Raw genomic sequence first — 19289 nt, forward strand, 5'->3', positions numbered from 1 at the left:
ACATCATCTGTAAAACACGGTGGAGGCAGTGTGATGGCTTGGGCGTGCATGGCTGCCAGTGGCACTGGGACACTAGTGTTTATTGATGATGTGACACAGGACAGAAGCAGCCGAATTAATTCTGAGGTGTTCAGAGACATACTGTCTGCTCAAATCCAGCCAAATTGATTGGGTGGCGTTTCATGATACAGATGGACAATGACCCAAAACATACAGCCAAAGCAACCCAGGAGTTTATTAAAGCAAAGAAGTGGACAATTCTTGAATGGCCAAGTCAGTCACCTGATCTTAACCCAATTGAGCATGCATTTCACTTGTTGAAGACAAACCTTCAGACAGAAAGGCCCACAAACAAACAGTAACTGAAAGTCGCTGCAGTGAAGGCCTGGCAGACCATTAAAAAGGAGGAAACCCAGCATCTAGTGATGTCCATGAGTTCAAGACTTCAGGCTGTCATTTCCAGCAAAGGGTTTTCAACCAAGTATTAGAAATGAACATTTTATTTCCAATTATTTAATTTGTCCAATTACTTTTGAGCCCCTGAAATGAAGGGATTGTGTTAAAAAAATGCTTTAGTTGCCTCCCATTTTTATGCAATCGTTTTGTTCACCCCACTGAATTAAAGCTGAAAGTCTGCACTTCAACTGCATCTGAGTTGTTTCATTTAAAATTCATTGTGGTAATGTACAGAACAAATATTAGAAAAAAGTTGTCTCTGTCCAAATGATAATGAACCTAACTGTATGTATTATTATGCATGTGAGTTATCAATTAGATGGTTTGGCTGCATTTCCCTACTTGAAATAGCCGGCTATTCCATCCCCCCACCGACTTAGAACGTGCGCAAAGTTTTCCCAGCTCATGCCTTGATTGATTATCTGGGAGTGAAGTGGAGTTTTAGAGTGGAAATAATAGATAGTTATTTGGAACACACGCATTTCATGCGTGTTCCGTTTCTACAGTAATCTGTGTAAACACATTGTTAAAACAGAAACTTTTTCATATTTTAGTAATAAATGTTACCAAATGTAGTAGGCATAAACTATAGAATGTGTAAAGCCTGAGTTCCAAAGATCAAATAAATACTTTCACAAAAGCTTCAGGGAGGATATAACAGTTTCTGTGGCGTAGCGCGCTAAGATTTGCTTCTTAGAGCACAGCAGCTTTGCCGTGCCTCACAGACCTGAGTTCGATTCCCCGCTGGGGATAAAGTGTTGCTTTTTTTTTCTTTTTAACCTCAAACGGACATAAAATTTATAAATTGGTATGCACTGTCAGTTAATAGGATTGTTATATTTTCATATGGGATGCTCCTTTTAAAATATTTTTTTAACAATTGAGACTGCAATTAACATGAACAACTGTCCCTATAACTGTTATTTTTAAGATCCATAACACACAGAGAGACAGAGCACTGCGTAATAGAGAGACAGACAGGCAGGCAGAGATATATAAATAAACAGGGAAGGCACATGTACTGAAAGTAAAAAAAAGATCAAGATGTGCGTTGTTCCTGCTGCACTGAATAAGCTCACGTGCTTTAACATCACCCCTCCCCCCATCTGACTCTCTAAGTAACAGCACAAGTACATTTGAGAACATAAGGGCAACCATTAAGAAGGATATTAGGGAGGCTAAATGGCAGTTAGAGAGGAATATAACAGATATAGGGAATTGATGACCCAATGTTACTCTTTCAGTATTTTAGTAGCAAATGAACAGTCAAAGACGAGGTGAAGTACATCAGGAATAGTAAAGGAGGAATTAAGAAATACACACATTGAAATAGCAGATGCTCCAAACTCACATTTTTTGAGGTCTTCACATATGAGGAAACAGATACCCTTCCAGCAGTAAAACAGTACTAAGGAGGTACTGAGAGATTTGGAAATTATAGAGGAAGAAGTACTGCTTAGATTAAATAGGCTGGAATCATCAGGCCAAGATAATATTTACCCTCAAGTTCATAAGGAAGTTAGCAAGTACATATAAAAACCCTTGACACATATTTTTAGGAAGTCACTGTGCACTGGGGAAATTCTGAAGGACTTGAAAATGGTGATTATCATCTATACTAATAAAAGGCAAAGCCCTCACTGACTCACTGACTGACTGACTGACTCACTCATCACTAATTCTCCAACTTCCCGTGTAGGTAGAAGTCTGAAATTTGGCAGGCTCATTCCTTACAGCTTACTTACAAAAGTTAGGCAGGTCTTATTTCGAAATTCTACGCGTAATGGTCATAACTGGAACCTGTTTGACTGACTCACTCATCACTAATTCTCCAACTTCCCGTGTAGGTAGAAGTCTGAAATTTGGCAGGCTCATTCCTTACAGCTTACTTACAAAAGTTAGGCAGGTTTTATTTCGAAATTCTACGCGTAATGGTCATAACTGGAACCTGTTTGACTGACTCATTCATCACTAATTCTCCAACTTCCCGTGTAGGTAGAAGGCTGAAATTTGGCAGGCTCATTCCTTACAGCTTACTTACAAAAGTTAGGCATTTCGAAATTCTACGTGTAATGGTCATAACTGGAACCTGTTTTTTGTCCATATACTCTAATGGAGGAGGCGGAGTCACGTATCGCATCATCACGTATTACGCCTCCTACGTAATCACGTGAACTGAAAACGAGGAAGAGATTTACAGCACAAGTCAAACGCGGGAACGAAGGTAAATGACGTTAATTGTTGACTGTCTTTTAATACTGTGTACTTGTTGAGTGTTTTAATACTGTGTAAGCATACATATTAACACATGTGCAATTAAACGTGTGCATTTACGGGGTGATTTCTCAGGCTTAAAAGCTCGCCTTTTATTAAAAAGGTAAATGCAAACTCTTTTCATTCTGAAGGGCACAAACCACGTTAGATTTCAGCCGTTAAACGCGCAAAAATGTCAGTACACCAGATAAATAAGCGCAACATATTATCAGTTGTATTGTATGCTTACAATACATATAGAAATGTGTTAATCGTTAACTAATATTATGGGATGGTGTTTTTCGACTCGTGCCTTGATTTAAACGATTGCATGTCTTGGTGGGTTTGCGTAGCTTATTGTCAATATCTTTACACCTCTTTTTAAGACTTAATTTAAAAAGGTTTTCTTTTCTTCTTAATAAAAATTTAAAAGCAGTACTTCGCCGGTGCGAAGCGCTCACTTCACTCCCTTACGGGAATCGAAACTCGGACGTCAGCGCTAGAGGCGAAGCCCCTAAAATTGCGCCACGGCGTGTGGTTCGTTTATTTCACAGCATGTAGATCGGGGTAATTACATTCACGGCATTCGTAGTCTGATTCACAATCTGATTGTATGGGTGGTTACCTACCAGGTAACGCTTATGGTTAGCCAGCAAGTCATCTCGAAGTGATCACTCGAGTGAACGCAGCTTCACAAAAAAAACAGATCCTTAACAAACTGTTATTGGTATATTTTCCCTAAATTTTAAAAGGTTTTCTTTTCTTCTTAATAAAAATTTAAAAGCAGTACTTCGCCGGTGCGAAGCGCGGGGATTTGAGCGACTGACGCATACAGACATATTCATGAGTGCAGGTACTTCGGAAAGAAAGCACCGTGTAAACCTAAACTTTAAATTAATTTCATAGACCTACAAAAGTTTGCCATTGATTTGAGGCAAGATTGCTTTTCTCATGTACAACTATACGTTGCATTCTTAACAGTAAGCTTGCACGGCTTGGTCATATTACAACCAGAGTGCTGAACTGACAACGTCGTATACAAACAGAACTATAACAATTGTAATAAACAAACAAAAAAAAAAGCGAAGAACCCTTGGATTTAATAAAAAGGCTCTTTCCTTGGCGAAGCAAGGAAAAAGGAAGACCTTATATGGTGTTCGTTTATAAAACAGCGGAAAAGCTGTGTTAAGGCTGCTTCACAAAAAAACAGATCCTTAACAAATTGTTATTGAGATATTTTCCCTCAATTTAAAAAGCTTTTCTTCTTCATAAAAATTTAAAAGCAGTACTTCGCGGGGATAGAGATATATATATATATATATATATATATATATATATATATATATATATATAGGTATACATATATAGATATAGATATATATAGATATAGATATATATATATATATATGTATGTATGTCTATATATATATCTATACTAATAAAAGGCAAAGCCCTCACTGACTCACTGACTGACTGACTGACTGATTCACTCATCACTAATTCTCCAACTTCCCGTGTAGGTAGAAGGCTGAAATTTGGCAGGCTCATTCCTTACAGCTTACTTACAAAAGTTAGGCAGGTTTCATTTCGAAATTCTATGCGTAATGGTCATAACTGGAACCTGTTTGACTGACTCACTCATCACTAATTCTCCAACTTCCCGTGTAGGCAGAAGGCTGAAATTTGGCAGGCTCATTCCTTACAGCTTACTCACAAAAGTTAGGCAGGTTTCATTTCGAAATTCTACGCGTAATGGTCATAACTGGAACTGGATTTCAGCCGTTAAACGCGCAAAAATGTCAGTACACCAGATAAATAAGCGCAACATATTATCAGTTGTATTGTATGCTTACAATACATATAGAAATGTGTTAATCGTTAACTAATATTATGGGATGGTGTTTTTCGACTCGTGCCTTGATTTAAACGATTGCATGTCTTGGTGGGTTTGCGTAGCTTATTGTCAATATCTTTACACCTCTTTTTAAGACTTAATTTAAAAAGGTTTTCTTTTCTTCTTAATTAAAATTTAAAAGCAATACTTCACCGCTGAGAAGCCCCTCTAGCACTGACGTCCGAGGTTTGATTACCGTAAGCAAGTGCAGTGAGTGTGTACGCCTGATGAGCCAAGAATAAGGGGGAAGGACGTGTCGCGTACTCTTTGCATTATTTGACAGTAAACTATTTTCATCCATTCTATGATCTGCTTCTCACAACTGAAGGCACCGTGGCTGATGTTACCTGACTTGCTGGCCAACCATAAGCGTTACCTGGTAGGTAACCACCCACTCACTTCACTCCCTTACGGGAATCGAACCTCAGACGTCAGCGCTAGAGGCGAAGCCCCTAAAATTGCGCCACGGCGTGTGGTTCGTTTATTTGACAGCATGTACATCGGGGTAATTACATTCACGGCATTCGTACTCTGATTCACAATCTGATTGTATGGGTGGTTACCTACCAGGTAACGCTTATGGTTAGCCAGCAAGTCAGCTCGAAGTGATCACTCGAGTGAAGGCAGCTTCACAAAAAAACAGATCCTTAACAAACTGTTATTGGTATATTTTCCCTCAATTTTAAAAGGTTTTCTTTTCTTCTTAATAAAAATTTAAAAGCAGTACTCCGCCGGTGCGAAGCGCGGGGATTTGAGCGACTGACGCATACAGACATATTCATGAGTGCAGGTACTTCAGAAAGAAAGCACCGTGTAAACCTAAACTTTAAATTAAGTTCATAGACCTACAAAAGGTTGCCATTGATTTGAGGCAAGATTGCTTTTCTCATGTACAACTATATGTTGCATTCTTAACAGTAAGCTTGCACAGCTTGGTCATATTACAACCTGAGTGCTGAACTGACAACGTCATATACAAACAGAACTATAACAATTGTAATAAACAAACAAAAAAAAAGCGAAGAACCCTTGCATTTAATAAAAAGGCTCCTTCCTTGGCGAAGCAAGGAAAAAGGAAGACCTTATATGGCGTTCGTTTATAAAACAGCGGAAAAGCTGTGTTAAGGCTGCTTCACAAAAAAACAGATCCGTAACAAATTGCTATTGGGATATTTTCCCTCAATTTAAAAAGCTTTTCTTCTTAATAAAAATTTAAAAGCAGTACTTCGCGGGGATTTAGACAGACAGACAGACAGACAGACAGACAGATAGATAGATAGATATCTACTTATATATTTATATAGATGTATATAGAGATATAGATATATATATATATATATCTATATCTATATATGTATATGTATGTATGTCTATATATATATATATATATATATATATATATATATATATATATATATATATATATATATGTAAGCTTATAACTACTGCCTTACTTCTCTTTAAGAAAGGAAGATGTAATGATACTTGATTTAAACGATTCCATGTCTTGGTGGGTTTGCGTAGCTTATTGTCAATATCTTTACACCTGTTTTTAAGACTTATTGACTGAAACGGGCTTTCACAAAAAAAGTTAGGGCTTTGCTACAGGATACACCCTCCACAAGTTAAGCAAGTAAAAATAAAAGTGTATATTTCTGTTTTATTTAAACCTTTTAAGTTTGTATGCATAGCCCCATTTGGCTGTTTTAGTTTTTTTTTTTCTTTCTTCAGTAATATTAAATCTCCTTAAAGAAAAAGAACATATGCATTTTACTTTTTTTGTATCTCTTTAGTAATATTTTAGTGTAAAAGGATAACCAGTATTTAAACCTTTTATGTTACTTTATAAAGTTATTTTACACAATGTTGAAAAATTAATAAGAAAGCTACATATTTTGGCAGCTGCTGCTTTAATTTTCAATGAAATGAAAAAAGCTCTCCAAGAGAAAACCTCAATGAAGAAGAAACAGTTTGCACTATCTAAAAAGGAGAAACCCTCATTTATAAAGGTTTGCTGCAGATGACTTGACTGAAAATAAATTAATACTTCCTATGTGTATAATACATATTATCTATTTTACTTATGCCTTTATTCCACCAACTTGCAACATCTGAGGTACAATTTGTTACATTACTTTTGTTTTTTGCAGCACAGGCAGGTGAAGTGACTTCCTCAGGGTCACACAGTGGTGTCAGTACCAGGATGTGAACTGACAAGCTCCGGGTTTGCTGAAATATTACTGAAGAAAGAAAAAAAATGAAAACGGGCAAATAGGGCTATGCACACAAATGTCCATCCATCCATTATCCAACCCGCTATATCCTAAATACAGGAGCCAATAAGTAGATATGTATATATACAGTATATATATATATATATATATATATATATATATATATATGTGAATGTATGTATGTATGTATATATGTATGTCTATATTTATATGTATATATATATGTAGATATGTAAATTTGTATATGTATATATATATGTATATGTGGATGTGTATATGTATATACAGTAATCCCTCCTCCATCGCGGGGGTTGCGTTCCAGAGCCACCCGCGAAATAAGAAAATCCGCGAAGTAGAAACCATATGTTTATATGGTTATTTTTATATTGTCATGCTTGGGTCACAGATTTGCGCAGAAACACAGGAGGTTATAGAGAGACAGGAACGTTATTCAAACACTGCATCAAACATTTGTCTCTTTTTCAAAAGTTTAAACTGTGCTCCATGACAAGACAGAGATGACAGTTCCGTCTCACAATTAAAAGAATGCAAACATATCTTCCTCTTCAAAGGAGTGCGCGTCAGGAGCAAAGCCTGTCAGAAAGAGATAGGAAAGCAAACAAATCAATAGGGCTGTTTGGCTTTTAAGTATGCGAAGCACCGCGGCACAAAGCTGTTGAAGGCGGCAGCTCACACTCCCTCCGTCAGGAGTAGAGAAAGAAGAGAGAGAGAGAGACAGAGTTTGTTTTTCAATCAAAAATCAATACGTGCCCTTCGAGCTTTTAAGTATGCGAAGCACCGTGCAGCATGTCGCTTCAGGAAGCAGCTGCACAGAAGGTAGCCAACGTGAAGATAATCTTTCAGCATTTTTAGACGAGCGTCCATATAGTCTAGGTGTGCAAACATCCCCCCTGCTCAATCCCCCTACGTCAGGATCAGAGAAAGTCAGCACAAGAGAAAGAGAGAGAAAAGTAAGTTGGGTAGCTTCTCAGCCATCTGCCAATAGCGTCCCTTGTATGAAATCAACTGGGCAAACCAACTGAAGAAGCATGTACCAGAAATTAAAAGACCCATTGTCCACAGAAATCCGCGAACCAGCAAAAAATCCGCGATATATATTTAAATATGCTTACATATAAAATTTGCGATGGAGTGAAGCTGCGAAAGGCGAAGCGCGATATAGCGAGGGATTACTGTATATGTATATGTAGATATGTATATATATATGTATATATGTTTTATGTATATATATATGTTTACATAACCTCTTTAACACACTACTTCTCCGCTGCGAAGCGCGGGTATTTTGCTAGTCTTATTATATAAAAAGGGTGACCGGGCAGATTCAAGCAACTATAGGCCAGTAAGCTTAACGCACATCACAGGTAAACTAATGGAAGGAACTATTAAGGATAAGATTGAGCAAGAAAAAAAGACTTGTAGTGAACAGTCAGTATGGGTTCAGGTAAGGGAGGTCAAGTTTTACCAACATGTTGGAATTCTATGAGGAAGCAACAAAAGGATATGATAAAAGTGGAGCATATGATATTATGTATCTTGACTTTCCAAAAGCATTTGATGAAGTCCCACATGAGAGTTTGGGCATCAAACTAAAAGAAATGGCAGTTCAAGGTGTTGTTTGTAGATGGGTACAAAATTGGCTCAGACACAGGAAGCAGAAGGTTATGGTGAGATGAACCTTATCAGAATTGGCTGATGTTAAGAGTGGTTTTCCACAGGGGCCAGTGCTAGGGCCATTGCAATTTTTAATATGTGTAAATAATTTTATAGGAAGCCTGTTACACTTGCAGGTGATACCAAGCTAAATGGATTGGCAGATAATCTAGAATCCACTGACTCATTTCAGAGGACTTGGACAGCATACAGCCTTGGGCAGATTTGCAGCAAATGAAACCTAATGCAAGTAAATATGAAGTATTGCAAGTAGAAAGTACAAATGTTAGGTTTGAATACACAATTGGAGGTTTGAAAATTGAGAGTATACCTTATGAGAAGGACTTAGGAGACATAGGGGACAAAACACTATCAACTGCTAGACAGTGTTCAGAAGCCATTAAGAAGGCAAACAGAATGTTAGGTTATATAGCACAAATGTGTAGAGCACAAATCCAAGGAGATAATGCTGAAGTTTTATAATGTACTGCTGGGGCCTCATCTGGAGTATTGGGTACAGTTTTGGTCTCCAAGCTACAAAAATGACATAGCAGCGCTAGAAAAAGTCCAGAGAAGAACTACTAGGCTGATTCTAGGGCTACATGGGATAAATAGTGAGGAAAGATTTATATATTTAAAAAAAAAAAAAAAAAAAAAAAAAAAAAAACCTTTTCAGTTTAAGAAAAATAAAATGAAAAGGAGACATATGGAAGTGATTAAAATTATTTAGGGAATTAGTACAGTGGGTCAAGACTGTTATTTTAAAATTAGTTCATCAAGAACACGGAGGCACAGTTGGAAACTTGTTAAGGTTAAATTTTGCACAAACATTAGGAAGTTTTTCTTTATACAGAAAAAGACATATGGAATAAACTACTAACTAGTGTGGTAGACATTAGGACTTTAGGCACTTTCAAAACTAGACGATGTTATTTTAGAAAAATTAAGTGTATAGGACTGGCAAGCTTTGTTGTGCTGAATGGCCTGTTCTCATCTAGATTGTTCCTAAAAAGTAGCACCCTTATATAAAATATCATATTGTAAGTCATTTCAGTTGAGAATGATGAAAAAGACAAATGGCTGGGAGAAGAGAAAACACAAAAAAACTCAAAATCTGCAGGGGTTCAAAGGCTAAAAGACTACCCATTCTCTACTCGGCATTCTACCTAATATAAATATACTTAAATCATTCCTCTGTGTTTCCAGGCTTCGTCTGAGAGGATTCAATGTCATACAGTACCTTGATCAGATCACGGTGGCACAAAACACCACAACAGAAGAACCCGGAAAAGACAACAGAGAAAAGTAGAGATTAGTAAAACTTGAAAATCCCTGAAGAATATGGTAATTCTATGCTTATATTGTCCTTTAAAAGTACAACTAAAATGTAGCTATGAAAAAGCCAAATTAAAAAAGTGGAGTTTTAGCAGTTTTTTAAAAAATGTTCCACAGTATTGTCCTAGCCTATTGCTTTAGCAATATGAACCATGACACCTCACTCACCATAATACTCATCCCCTTCTCATAAATATTCCCCTTTTGCCTCTTATTATTATTATTATCATTGCTATCATCTGTTTTAGAAATGATGAAAATATCAAAGGTAAAAATGTGCATCTTGTTTTATATGTAAGAAACTAAAGATCTGACTGATGATTTCAATTGTTATGGATAATAATACTACAAATAGGCAGATTGCAGTTCAGGGGTTGGAATTATTAAATGTTAAATTCATCAGGTGGAATTTGTGCTTACTTTTGGTGATTTGAGTGTTAAGGCGCAGGGGGAAGCAGTAAATGGGTTAGTGACTGGGCTTTTGCTTATGTAACTCATAGATGGGTTATGAATGGCACAACAAGGAGAATCATATTTTTTTATTTAAGAAAATAGTTCTATCATGCTGTGCTGTGGCTAAGAAGACATTTTTACTGATCACCTATGCAGACCTTGAAAGAATGTGTTAATAAGGAATGGATGTTTCTGGATGTTTAACTTTATGTTAAAAATATATGCCATCAAATCGTTTCCCTTTGCTTAGTTTACTATCTCATTCTGGACATCCTTGGGACTTGATCCCAAGGGTGTGCCCTATGCGCAGAATATGAAAACCAATAATCAGGGCTTATAAGATTGTTAAATTTGAGCTCCACAAAATATAACCCATATCATTTATTAACATTTGAAATATTTCACTAGAAATTAATAGCATCCTGTGTTCATTTAAAGATTCCATCTTCTTTCTCAAATATGCTCACCTATTTTATGGAAAACCCCAGAACTGGTTTTTATTTAATTCAGAACAAAGAAAACATTTGAGAAGAAATAACGACGGCTTGTTTTTAAATTATTTATTTTACTTTTACACCAAAAACTTGGGTGTTGAAAGACCCCAAACTACTATCAAATAAAGACAGTCTCAAGGCTAGTAATAATATTACTAACAGGAGAGACTAAAATGATAAAATGTAAAATAGGAATATTTATTAGAAAATCCTAGGTATTGTAAGTGAGGTGCTTTACCTGTATATTATTTGATAAAAATTATTGTTTGATTAAATGGCCAGCCACCCAAACACCCTACACGACAGACACAGACAGAAGTCCCATTAAATGGAAGGCTTTTATTCCGTAAGAAACATTTTCCAGTCATTTCCCAACTAGTACCAATCAGAGTACAACCCAGGAATACAGCACTTTCTTTTTCTTTCTTCCTTCCTTCACCTCAGCTCCTCCAAAGGCAAGCTTCATCCCTCTTCCTCCCAACTCTGGCTTGTCTCTGTGAGGCACCTGCCTCATTTTTAAGCCAAACCCAGAATCACTCCAAGTGGCTCATTAGGGAGGTCTGGAATTGTTCCCAGGTGTGGCTGAAGCCCAAAGTAGGGCTCCGCAGCTCCCTATGAAGGGCATCCATAGAACCCAACAGGGTTGTGCGGACAAATAGTAATTCCCATACAGTCCTGTGGGAATCTGAGGCGCCACTGCAATCCAGGGGGGTTGCCATGTAACAGGTCAGGGAAGATAGAACCCTTCCAAAATCTCCCCCGGTCCTTCCTTTAAGGAGGTGTCCTGGCCAGGTAAAGATGCTGGCTGTTCCTCACACCATATACATTATAAATTATATTGAAACCATAATCTCATTTATTTGGAATCTGAAACATCCACGTATCCAAATGGCAACTCTACAACAAGTAAAGCAGAACGGGGCATGGCACTATCTAACTTTCAGTTTTATTATTGGGCAGCAAATATACAAGAAATAAAGAACTGGACATTGACACAAATTGATGAACATACACAAGGTTGGTTTGCAATAGAATTGAAATTTTGCAGTACATTATTACATTACAGTATATTCCCTGCACTGTGCCTCATTAAATACAAATTATTGTCAATACACTAATAATCCAATTGCCCTTCATTCAGAATACGGAACCAATGTAGGAAGCACTTTAAGACAGAGAAGCTCTTATCTGTTGCACCTCTACATGACAACTACTTTTTTCACGCTCTCAAACATACACAGTATTTTGTTTGGAAAATGTCCAGGATTAAAACATTTACAGATTTGTACATAGATAATGTTTTTGCATCCTATGAGCAATTAAGCTCCAAATTTAGCTTCTCTTCTCAACACAACTTTTCAACTACTTCAAAGCTAGAAACTTTGCTAAACAGAAACTGCCCAATTTTCCTCACCTTCCAACTATTTCTGTTCCAGAAGAAATGTTGATCAGTCTTGAAGACTTAGATAGTATCTCCGTAATTTATAAAAACACTTTAAAATCCCTTGTTTTCAAAGATCCCAGGGTACAATGGGGAAAGGACCTTTCACTTAATAATTCAGAAAAGGTGTGGAAGGCAGCCATACACAGAAAACACTCTAGCTCCTTATGCACAAAGCACTCACTCATTCAATTTAAAATCCTTTTTATCTTGATTAAAACTATCCAAAATGTTTCAAGGGTAATATTCAACCTTCAAAAATTTTGAAGAGAGCCACAGTATTAGGCAAGATTTGGACAGTACATGCATTCCCCCTCCCCAGAAAATAATTGTGCTCAGAATTTGAGGGAGGTGGATGGGAAATTGCATTTCCTTTATCAGGGCCAAGAAGGGGGTGCAATTGTCTTGCATTTGCTTTTTCCCCCAATGAGGAAAAACTAAAAACATAAAACAAGTGTAAATAAAAAATGACATGGCATATAACTGTTGCTGTAATAAACAATCATTCACAGTTTCTGCCTGCCATGTTACCAGATGATAACTGTCGGTTTTTTATTAGCATTAATTGGAGTGGATGGACCCTGTGTTCGGATATAGTGGGTTGGATAATGGATGGATGGGTAGAGTGGATGGAACAGTCCCTATTGGATTTGTGTTGTCTGGTTAAGAGATGTTATACATGCTTTCAACTGTGATAGACTGCAATTCCATAACTGGCTGTGGAGTGGGCTGCACCATGAGTTGACATCTATTTTCTTGCAGTGGTTTGATGATGCAAAACCTACACTTTCACCTGTAATCACTGCAGGAATATCCCAGAACTTCTCATTCTCCAGCTTGGTAAGGACAAAGGACTAAGGTTATGCAGTTGCTTTGCACATGTTATAATGTTAGTCTTGTTTTCTCTTTTCCACTGTATTCCTTAGTATATATATTTTTTCTCTGGGTTGAAGATTTCATTTTTCTTTCTTGAAGGTGGACATATTTGCTGTAAGTGTCCACTCCATGAGGACTTCTGCTGGGTCAGCACATATAATAGCACAATGTTGATGACCCATACAACTATAATAATTGGGGCTCATGGGGACTTTTGTGTGGGATCCCAAAGCTATCAAAAGTTGCTTTCAGCTCCGGGACAGTTTGTATACTTGTGGTTGAGGGCAAGTACAAAAATCTCAATGAACTTTGAGTAATAATCTGATATAATGAGATAATGTTTTGTTAGGTTTGCTTCAATGGATTAAACTGCTCGAAACCTTTAAGGCCATAAAAGTATTTGTCAAATTTCCTGCATCCCAGAAACACATGACAATCCCATTCAAATGGCATGTAGCATATTTAAGCTTCCATGAGTTGCCTAGATTAGTAGAGTTTGTGAGACGTATACCATGGAAACCAATAATTTGAAATGAATAGAAAGGGCTGAAGGAACAACAGTTTCAGTGCATTCCAAAACTAGCTGTACCCACCCTGACAATCAGCACATTTTTAATCAGTGGAACCGGTAAGGTGAATTCAATTTACTGATCTTTTTGAGAAAACTGTGCTTTCAGATTTTTTTTTTCTGAATACACCCACATTCAGCATTCATTTATTCAGCAGTTGCTTTGTTGTAATTATCCAAAAAAATCCAAGAACTAATCATTATTCCGTACAGTAGTTTACTGTTTTTGTGTGTAGCATATATTGTTCTGAGCTATGACTTTGCCAACATATTGCATACTAGTGTAATTTTACAGATATTTTACTAGAGTCTTATCATAAGTAGCCTTTTTTGAACCTTTCTAATTACTAGACTGTCTATGGGTGGTAAAATGTCTAACCTACTCCTGCCACTGCACTTTGATAGTGATCTACCTGCAGGATTTTTTTAGTTGTAAAACGTGTATTGTATCTAAGTATGTACAATGTTAAGTAAATTAATTTTTACATTTATGAGGAGTCAAGCATCTTATCCAAGCATCATGATTACATCTTACCTGATGAAGGGGCCTGAGTTGCCTCGAAAGCTTGCATATTGTATTCTTTTTAGTTAGCCAATAAAAGGTGTCATTTTGGCTGACTTCTCACTACATTCATAATGGCTAACTTGGTACAACACCCTAGTATTACATACATTTATGAGGACAAATTCTCTTCAGTGTGACTTATCAATGTTTTAGGGAGCTCAACATGCACAGCCCAGGGTGCAGATATTATTATAGTAATTACTGACTGAAACAGCCCATTAAACAAGTTCATCTGTACATTCTACCCAATTCCAAAAAGCTGGGATGCTGTGTAAAACATAAATACAAACAGAAATGTAATGATTTGAAAATCTCATAAACCAATATTTTATTTACAAAAGAACATAGAAATCATATCAATTGTTGAAAGTGAGAAAACATACCATTTTTAAAAAAGAATAAGGTCATTTTGATTTTGATGGCAGTAACGTTTCAAAAAAGTTGGGATAAGGCCATGTTTACCACTGTGTAGTATCCCCCTTTTCTTTCAACAACAGTCCGTAAACATCTGGGAACTGAGGAGACCAGTTGCTGGATGATTGGGACTTATCCCATATTTGTCTGATATAGAATTCTAGCTGCTCAACAGTCCTAGGCATTCTTTGTTGTATTTTTTGTTTCAGGAATGCGCCAAATGTTTTCAACTGGCGAAAGGTCTAGACTGTAGGCAGGCCAGTTCAGCAACAGGACTTTTTTTTTTACCATGAAGCCATGCTGTTGCAATTGATACAGTATGTGGTTTAGCATTGTCTTGCTGAAAAATGCAAGTCCTTCCCTGAAAAAGGCATCATCTGGATGGAAGCATATTTTGCTCTGAAACCTGTATATAACATTCAGCATTGATGGTGCCTTTCCAGATGTGCAATACCATCAGAGATGCAGGCTTTTAAACGGTGTGCTGAAATCAAACCGGATGGTCCCTCTCCTCTTTAGTTTGGAGAACACGGCGTCCATGTTTTACAAAAAGAATTTCAAATTTCAACTTGTCTGACCACAGAACAGTTTTCCACTTTGTCTCAATCCATTTCAAATGAGCTTTGACCCAGAGAAGGTGGCAGAATTTCTGGATCCTGTTCACATATGGCTTCTCCTTTGAATGTTAGAGCTTTAACCTGCTGTGGATGGCACAGCAAACTGTGTTCACAGACAATGATTTCTAGAAGTGTTCCTGAGCCCATGCAGCAATTTCCATGACAGAATCATGCCTGTTGTTAATGTAGTGCCCTTAGAGGGCCTGAAGATCACCGGCATACAATACTGATTTTCGGCCTTGTCCCTTGCGCACAGAGATTTCTCCAAATTCTCTGAATCTTCCGATGATATTATGTACTGTAGATGACAAGATATTTAACGTCTTCGAAATTGTACATTGAGGAACATTACCCTGAAATGGTTCCACAATTTGTAAATGCAGTTCTTTACATATTAGTCAACCTCTGCCTATTTTTTACTTCTAAGAGACTCTACCTCTCTAAGATGTTCTTTTTATATCCAGTCATGTTACTGATCTGTTGTCAATTAGCCTAACTTGTTGCAAAATGTTCCTCCACCTGTTTCTTTTTAGTACCACTTACTTTTCCAACCTTATGTTACCCCCATCTCAACTTTTTTGAGATGTGTTGCTGCAATCAAATTCAAAATGAGATATTTTTCATGAAATAGTAAATGTCTCACTTTCAACATTTGAAATGTTTTCTAATTTCTGTTGTGAATTAAATATGAGTTTATGAGATTTGCAAATCATTGCATTCTGTTTTTATTTACATTTTACACAGTGTCCCAACTTTTTTGGAATTGGGATTGTACTTCGACTTTGGTTAACACTTTTATCCTTGAAGCAGAATTGAAAACACTTGCTTTAAAAATAAAACAAAGGTGTTTCTGAAATAAATGATAATTTACTGAAACATTTCTTTCCATAACCAAATCAAAAAATGCCTCCTTGTCCATACCTCTTTAACAATAGATTGAATGTCCACATGTATACAATCAAAGCTTCTCCATAGATCTAACAGAAATTATAAACCTTGGAGTAAAATAGATTGTGCTGGCTGCTGAAAATGTTTTCATTTAGTAGTGAGAACCTTTTGTTATTATTGACTTTTACTGAATGTCCTCTATTAACTGTACACACTAGCAATACAAATGCAAAATATTTATGTACCAGGAACAAAAATGCCATATTTATCACATGTTGCTTTTAATTAGCAGTCACACACTTTGCTGACAGCCCAAACATTGTTTAAGCAAAATAAACAAAAAAAAAAAGTTGATTTGGAGAAACATTAAACATTACATTTATACAACAGTACAAAAGCAGCTGTTTCAAAAACACTAAAAATACTGTAAAAATCTGAGAAATATATTTATTAATTCCCATTAACCCATAATCATTTTTAAAATTGCTTTAAATTTAGAAATATACAAAAACTGCTGCAACCAAAATTTTAAAGACAATAGTACAATCAATTTAGTTTAAACAGAACATTATCTTTTTTTTTTAATCAAAATAATTATACTGTACCTTTATGTAGTTGTTCTATGGGGCTACAGAGCTTCAGTGCAATTGAAGTAGAATTTACTTTTTTTTAATTACATAAATGCACACAAACAAAATAATTCCATATAAAACATAGTATTTTATACATTTTTAAAGACAGAGTGCAGCAGCTAAGAATAAAGTTAGCCTTCAAAGAGTGAACACAATTGTTAACAGTTGTACTCATAGGTTTGGGCATAACTGGTCAAGCTGCATATTTCGCTGAATCTCTAAGAAAAAAATAATATAAAATAACTCTGACAGGAAACAAGCCTAAACAAATTTCTGCATATTTTAATGTACATTTGCTTTTTATTCGCTTAATTTACTAGACATATAAATAAATAAAACCATGAACAACTGTATATGTGTAAATAATCAAACACATTTTAAGCTGTGGTCAAAGGCAAAATTTGAATTACCTAGAAACCTGTCAGATAGAAGCTTGTGTAAATAGGTCCAATATACAAAACAGAATGTGCATAATACTGCTAAGGACCTGCAGATGGTTTAACTAACACCTGTTATTAGTTCACAGGTCCTTGTTACAGGTTTGTTACAAAAGAAATTGGCTTCCATGGAAGAATTTATATATTATACTGTAACTACAATTTCATTGCAAAAGTCAAGCAATACAACTGTTTCCAAAGAAAGGGCTGAAAAGTTAAAACCATAACCACAAAAGATATACATATCCATCTCACTCAAACCTTCATAAACTCTGTTTAGAGTTGTATAGGTTAAAAGTGTATGTTGGGAACACTGGGCACAAATGTTTGATTCAGCACCAGTCTGCTGCAGAGCCTCATTTTAGTCATATATGGTCAATTTAATATCATCAATTAATCTCTATGTATATCTTTGGTATCTTTCAGAATAACTATAAGGGATGAAATATGTAGCCATACAAAAAGCATACAAATACCACACAAAGAGTGCTCAGGCCAGGAACCCAACTTAGAACTCTGGCACAGTTGGTGTAAAGCAAAAGAAACATTCAAGGGGGGGAACATTCTGACAGGAAGTAAGCCTGGAGATGGGTCAATTATGATAAGAAGTTGTGAGGCAGTGGAAGAAAGAATGGATTCAATCAAATACCAATAGATCCTAGAAGGTAATGTTCAGGAGTCAGTCAGAAAATTGGCACCAAAAATAGGTTTAATATTAATAAGAAAATAATTCAAAATGCACATTAAGTAAACCATAGTAGAGTATTTATAGGACCTGAAAATTAATGTCTTGTGATGGTATTAATAAGAAAATAATTCAAAATGCACATTAAGTGAAACAGTAGGACCTGAAAATGAATGTCTTATGATGGCCTTCAATGTACATAGACTTGGTTATTACTTGAAATCCACACTGAGAACTTAATGTTTTCAATATATAGTGAATGTGCATTAAAATGTTTAAAAATATGCCATGTTAGTTAACTCCCTAAAGAGGCTGTGCTATAACATTTTCTACCAATTAAGAGAAGCTAAAACTTTTTTACACAACTGCATATACATGAATCCCAGTGATTTATATATGGCTTTCTAAATCATAACAACAAATTAGATTAATAAATCCTTTGTGTATTCTTTTCAATGGAGCCAAATTACTTGCCATTACCTAGACTCCCTCCATTGCATATGTTCAAGAGAAGGGTTTGATGTTGACGTTCTTTTGGTTTTAAAAGGTGTTTTAAATGGTCTGAATTTTGGTTCTACAATTCCATATCTCCCATTCTGCAGTCACTGTTACTCAAGGGCATAATAAGAGTCCAACTTGATGATCGGAGACTGTGGGTTACCTAGAATCCACTGGAATTAGCTGTTTAACCCACCTGGTCAAGCAGACATCAACTCTCATTATCAGAATTAAACTGATGATGACAAAGAGGCTGGTCACCAAAAACCCTGATGCTTCAAATAAAAGTCTGTAAAGAGTGAAAAAAATGCAAGAACAATTCACTTAACAATGATGTTAATCAGTTATTCAAATTTTTATAATTCAATTATTTCTAAGATACAAAGGATAAGGAGTATATAACATGCAAGTTATTTCTTTGATCTGTGTATGTTACGCTCACAAGAAAACCATTTTTATGTCTGAAATTACCAATGTTTTTAATGTGCTTTACAAAATGCGGCCTGTTCCTAGAAGAGCTGGAAGGATGCTTCTTTAGTGTTTAATAGTTAGAATGTGTCTTATGCAAGCATTACCTGATATGACTCTCATCTCTCCAAAACATTGTCCATCTGAGTATTAAACTAAAATAGTCAGTTGAATATGTAACGAATAATATGAATATTACAATGAAATTACAGCATAAAACATCATTAGAAAATATAGAAAGATCCTTCTGTTTAAAATGCAGTACAAGGTAACCTTGTTCATAAATAATGGAAAGTATTAGACATCTATCACATTCACTGAAACACTTTCTTCATTTATCTTTTCTGTAATTCCATCAAAGTAAGACAACATTATATTCACATAATTATCCTGGGAACTTTACCTTC

The 19289-nt window shown here is 36.0% G+C and overlaps 1 protein-coding gene across 2 annotated transcripts in view; it reads right to left on the bottom strand.

Annotated features, from left to right (window-relative positions):
- Window positions 1-16794: 16794 nt before the first annotated feature.
- The window catches only part of pigo (phosphatidylinositol glycan anchor biosynthesis, class O), a 278331-nt gene continuing 275836 nt past the window's right edge, over window positions 16795-19289 (bottom strand). Inside the window, exons 12-13 of one of the 2 annotated variants that reach the window (XR_007935452.1) lie at window positions 17802-18703; window positions 16795-17747 (exon numbers count right to left, since the gene is read on the bottom strand). Coding sequence is in view for 1 of the 2 variants with exons in the window: in XM_051930081.1 (XP_051786041.1) it covers window positions 18574-18703 (130 nt within the window). In the remaining variant the exon portion in view is untranslated. Of the gene's footprint in view, window positions 18704-19289 lie in introns of both variants that reach the window. The other variant, XM_051930081.1, reaches the window with a different exon arrangement.

This window comes from Erpetoichthys calabaricus, chromosome 7, assembly GCF_900747795.2.
Source record: "Erpetoichthys calabaricus chromosome 7, fErpCal1.3, whole genome shotgun sequence".
Taxonomy (NCBI): domain Eukaryota; kingdom Metazoa; phylum Chordata; class Cladistia; order Polypteriformes; family Polypteridae; genus Erpetoichthys; species Erpetoichthys calabaricus.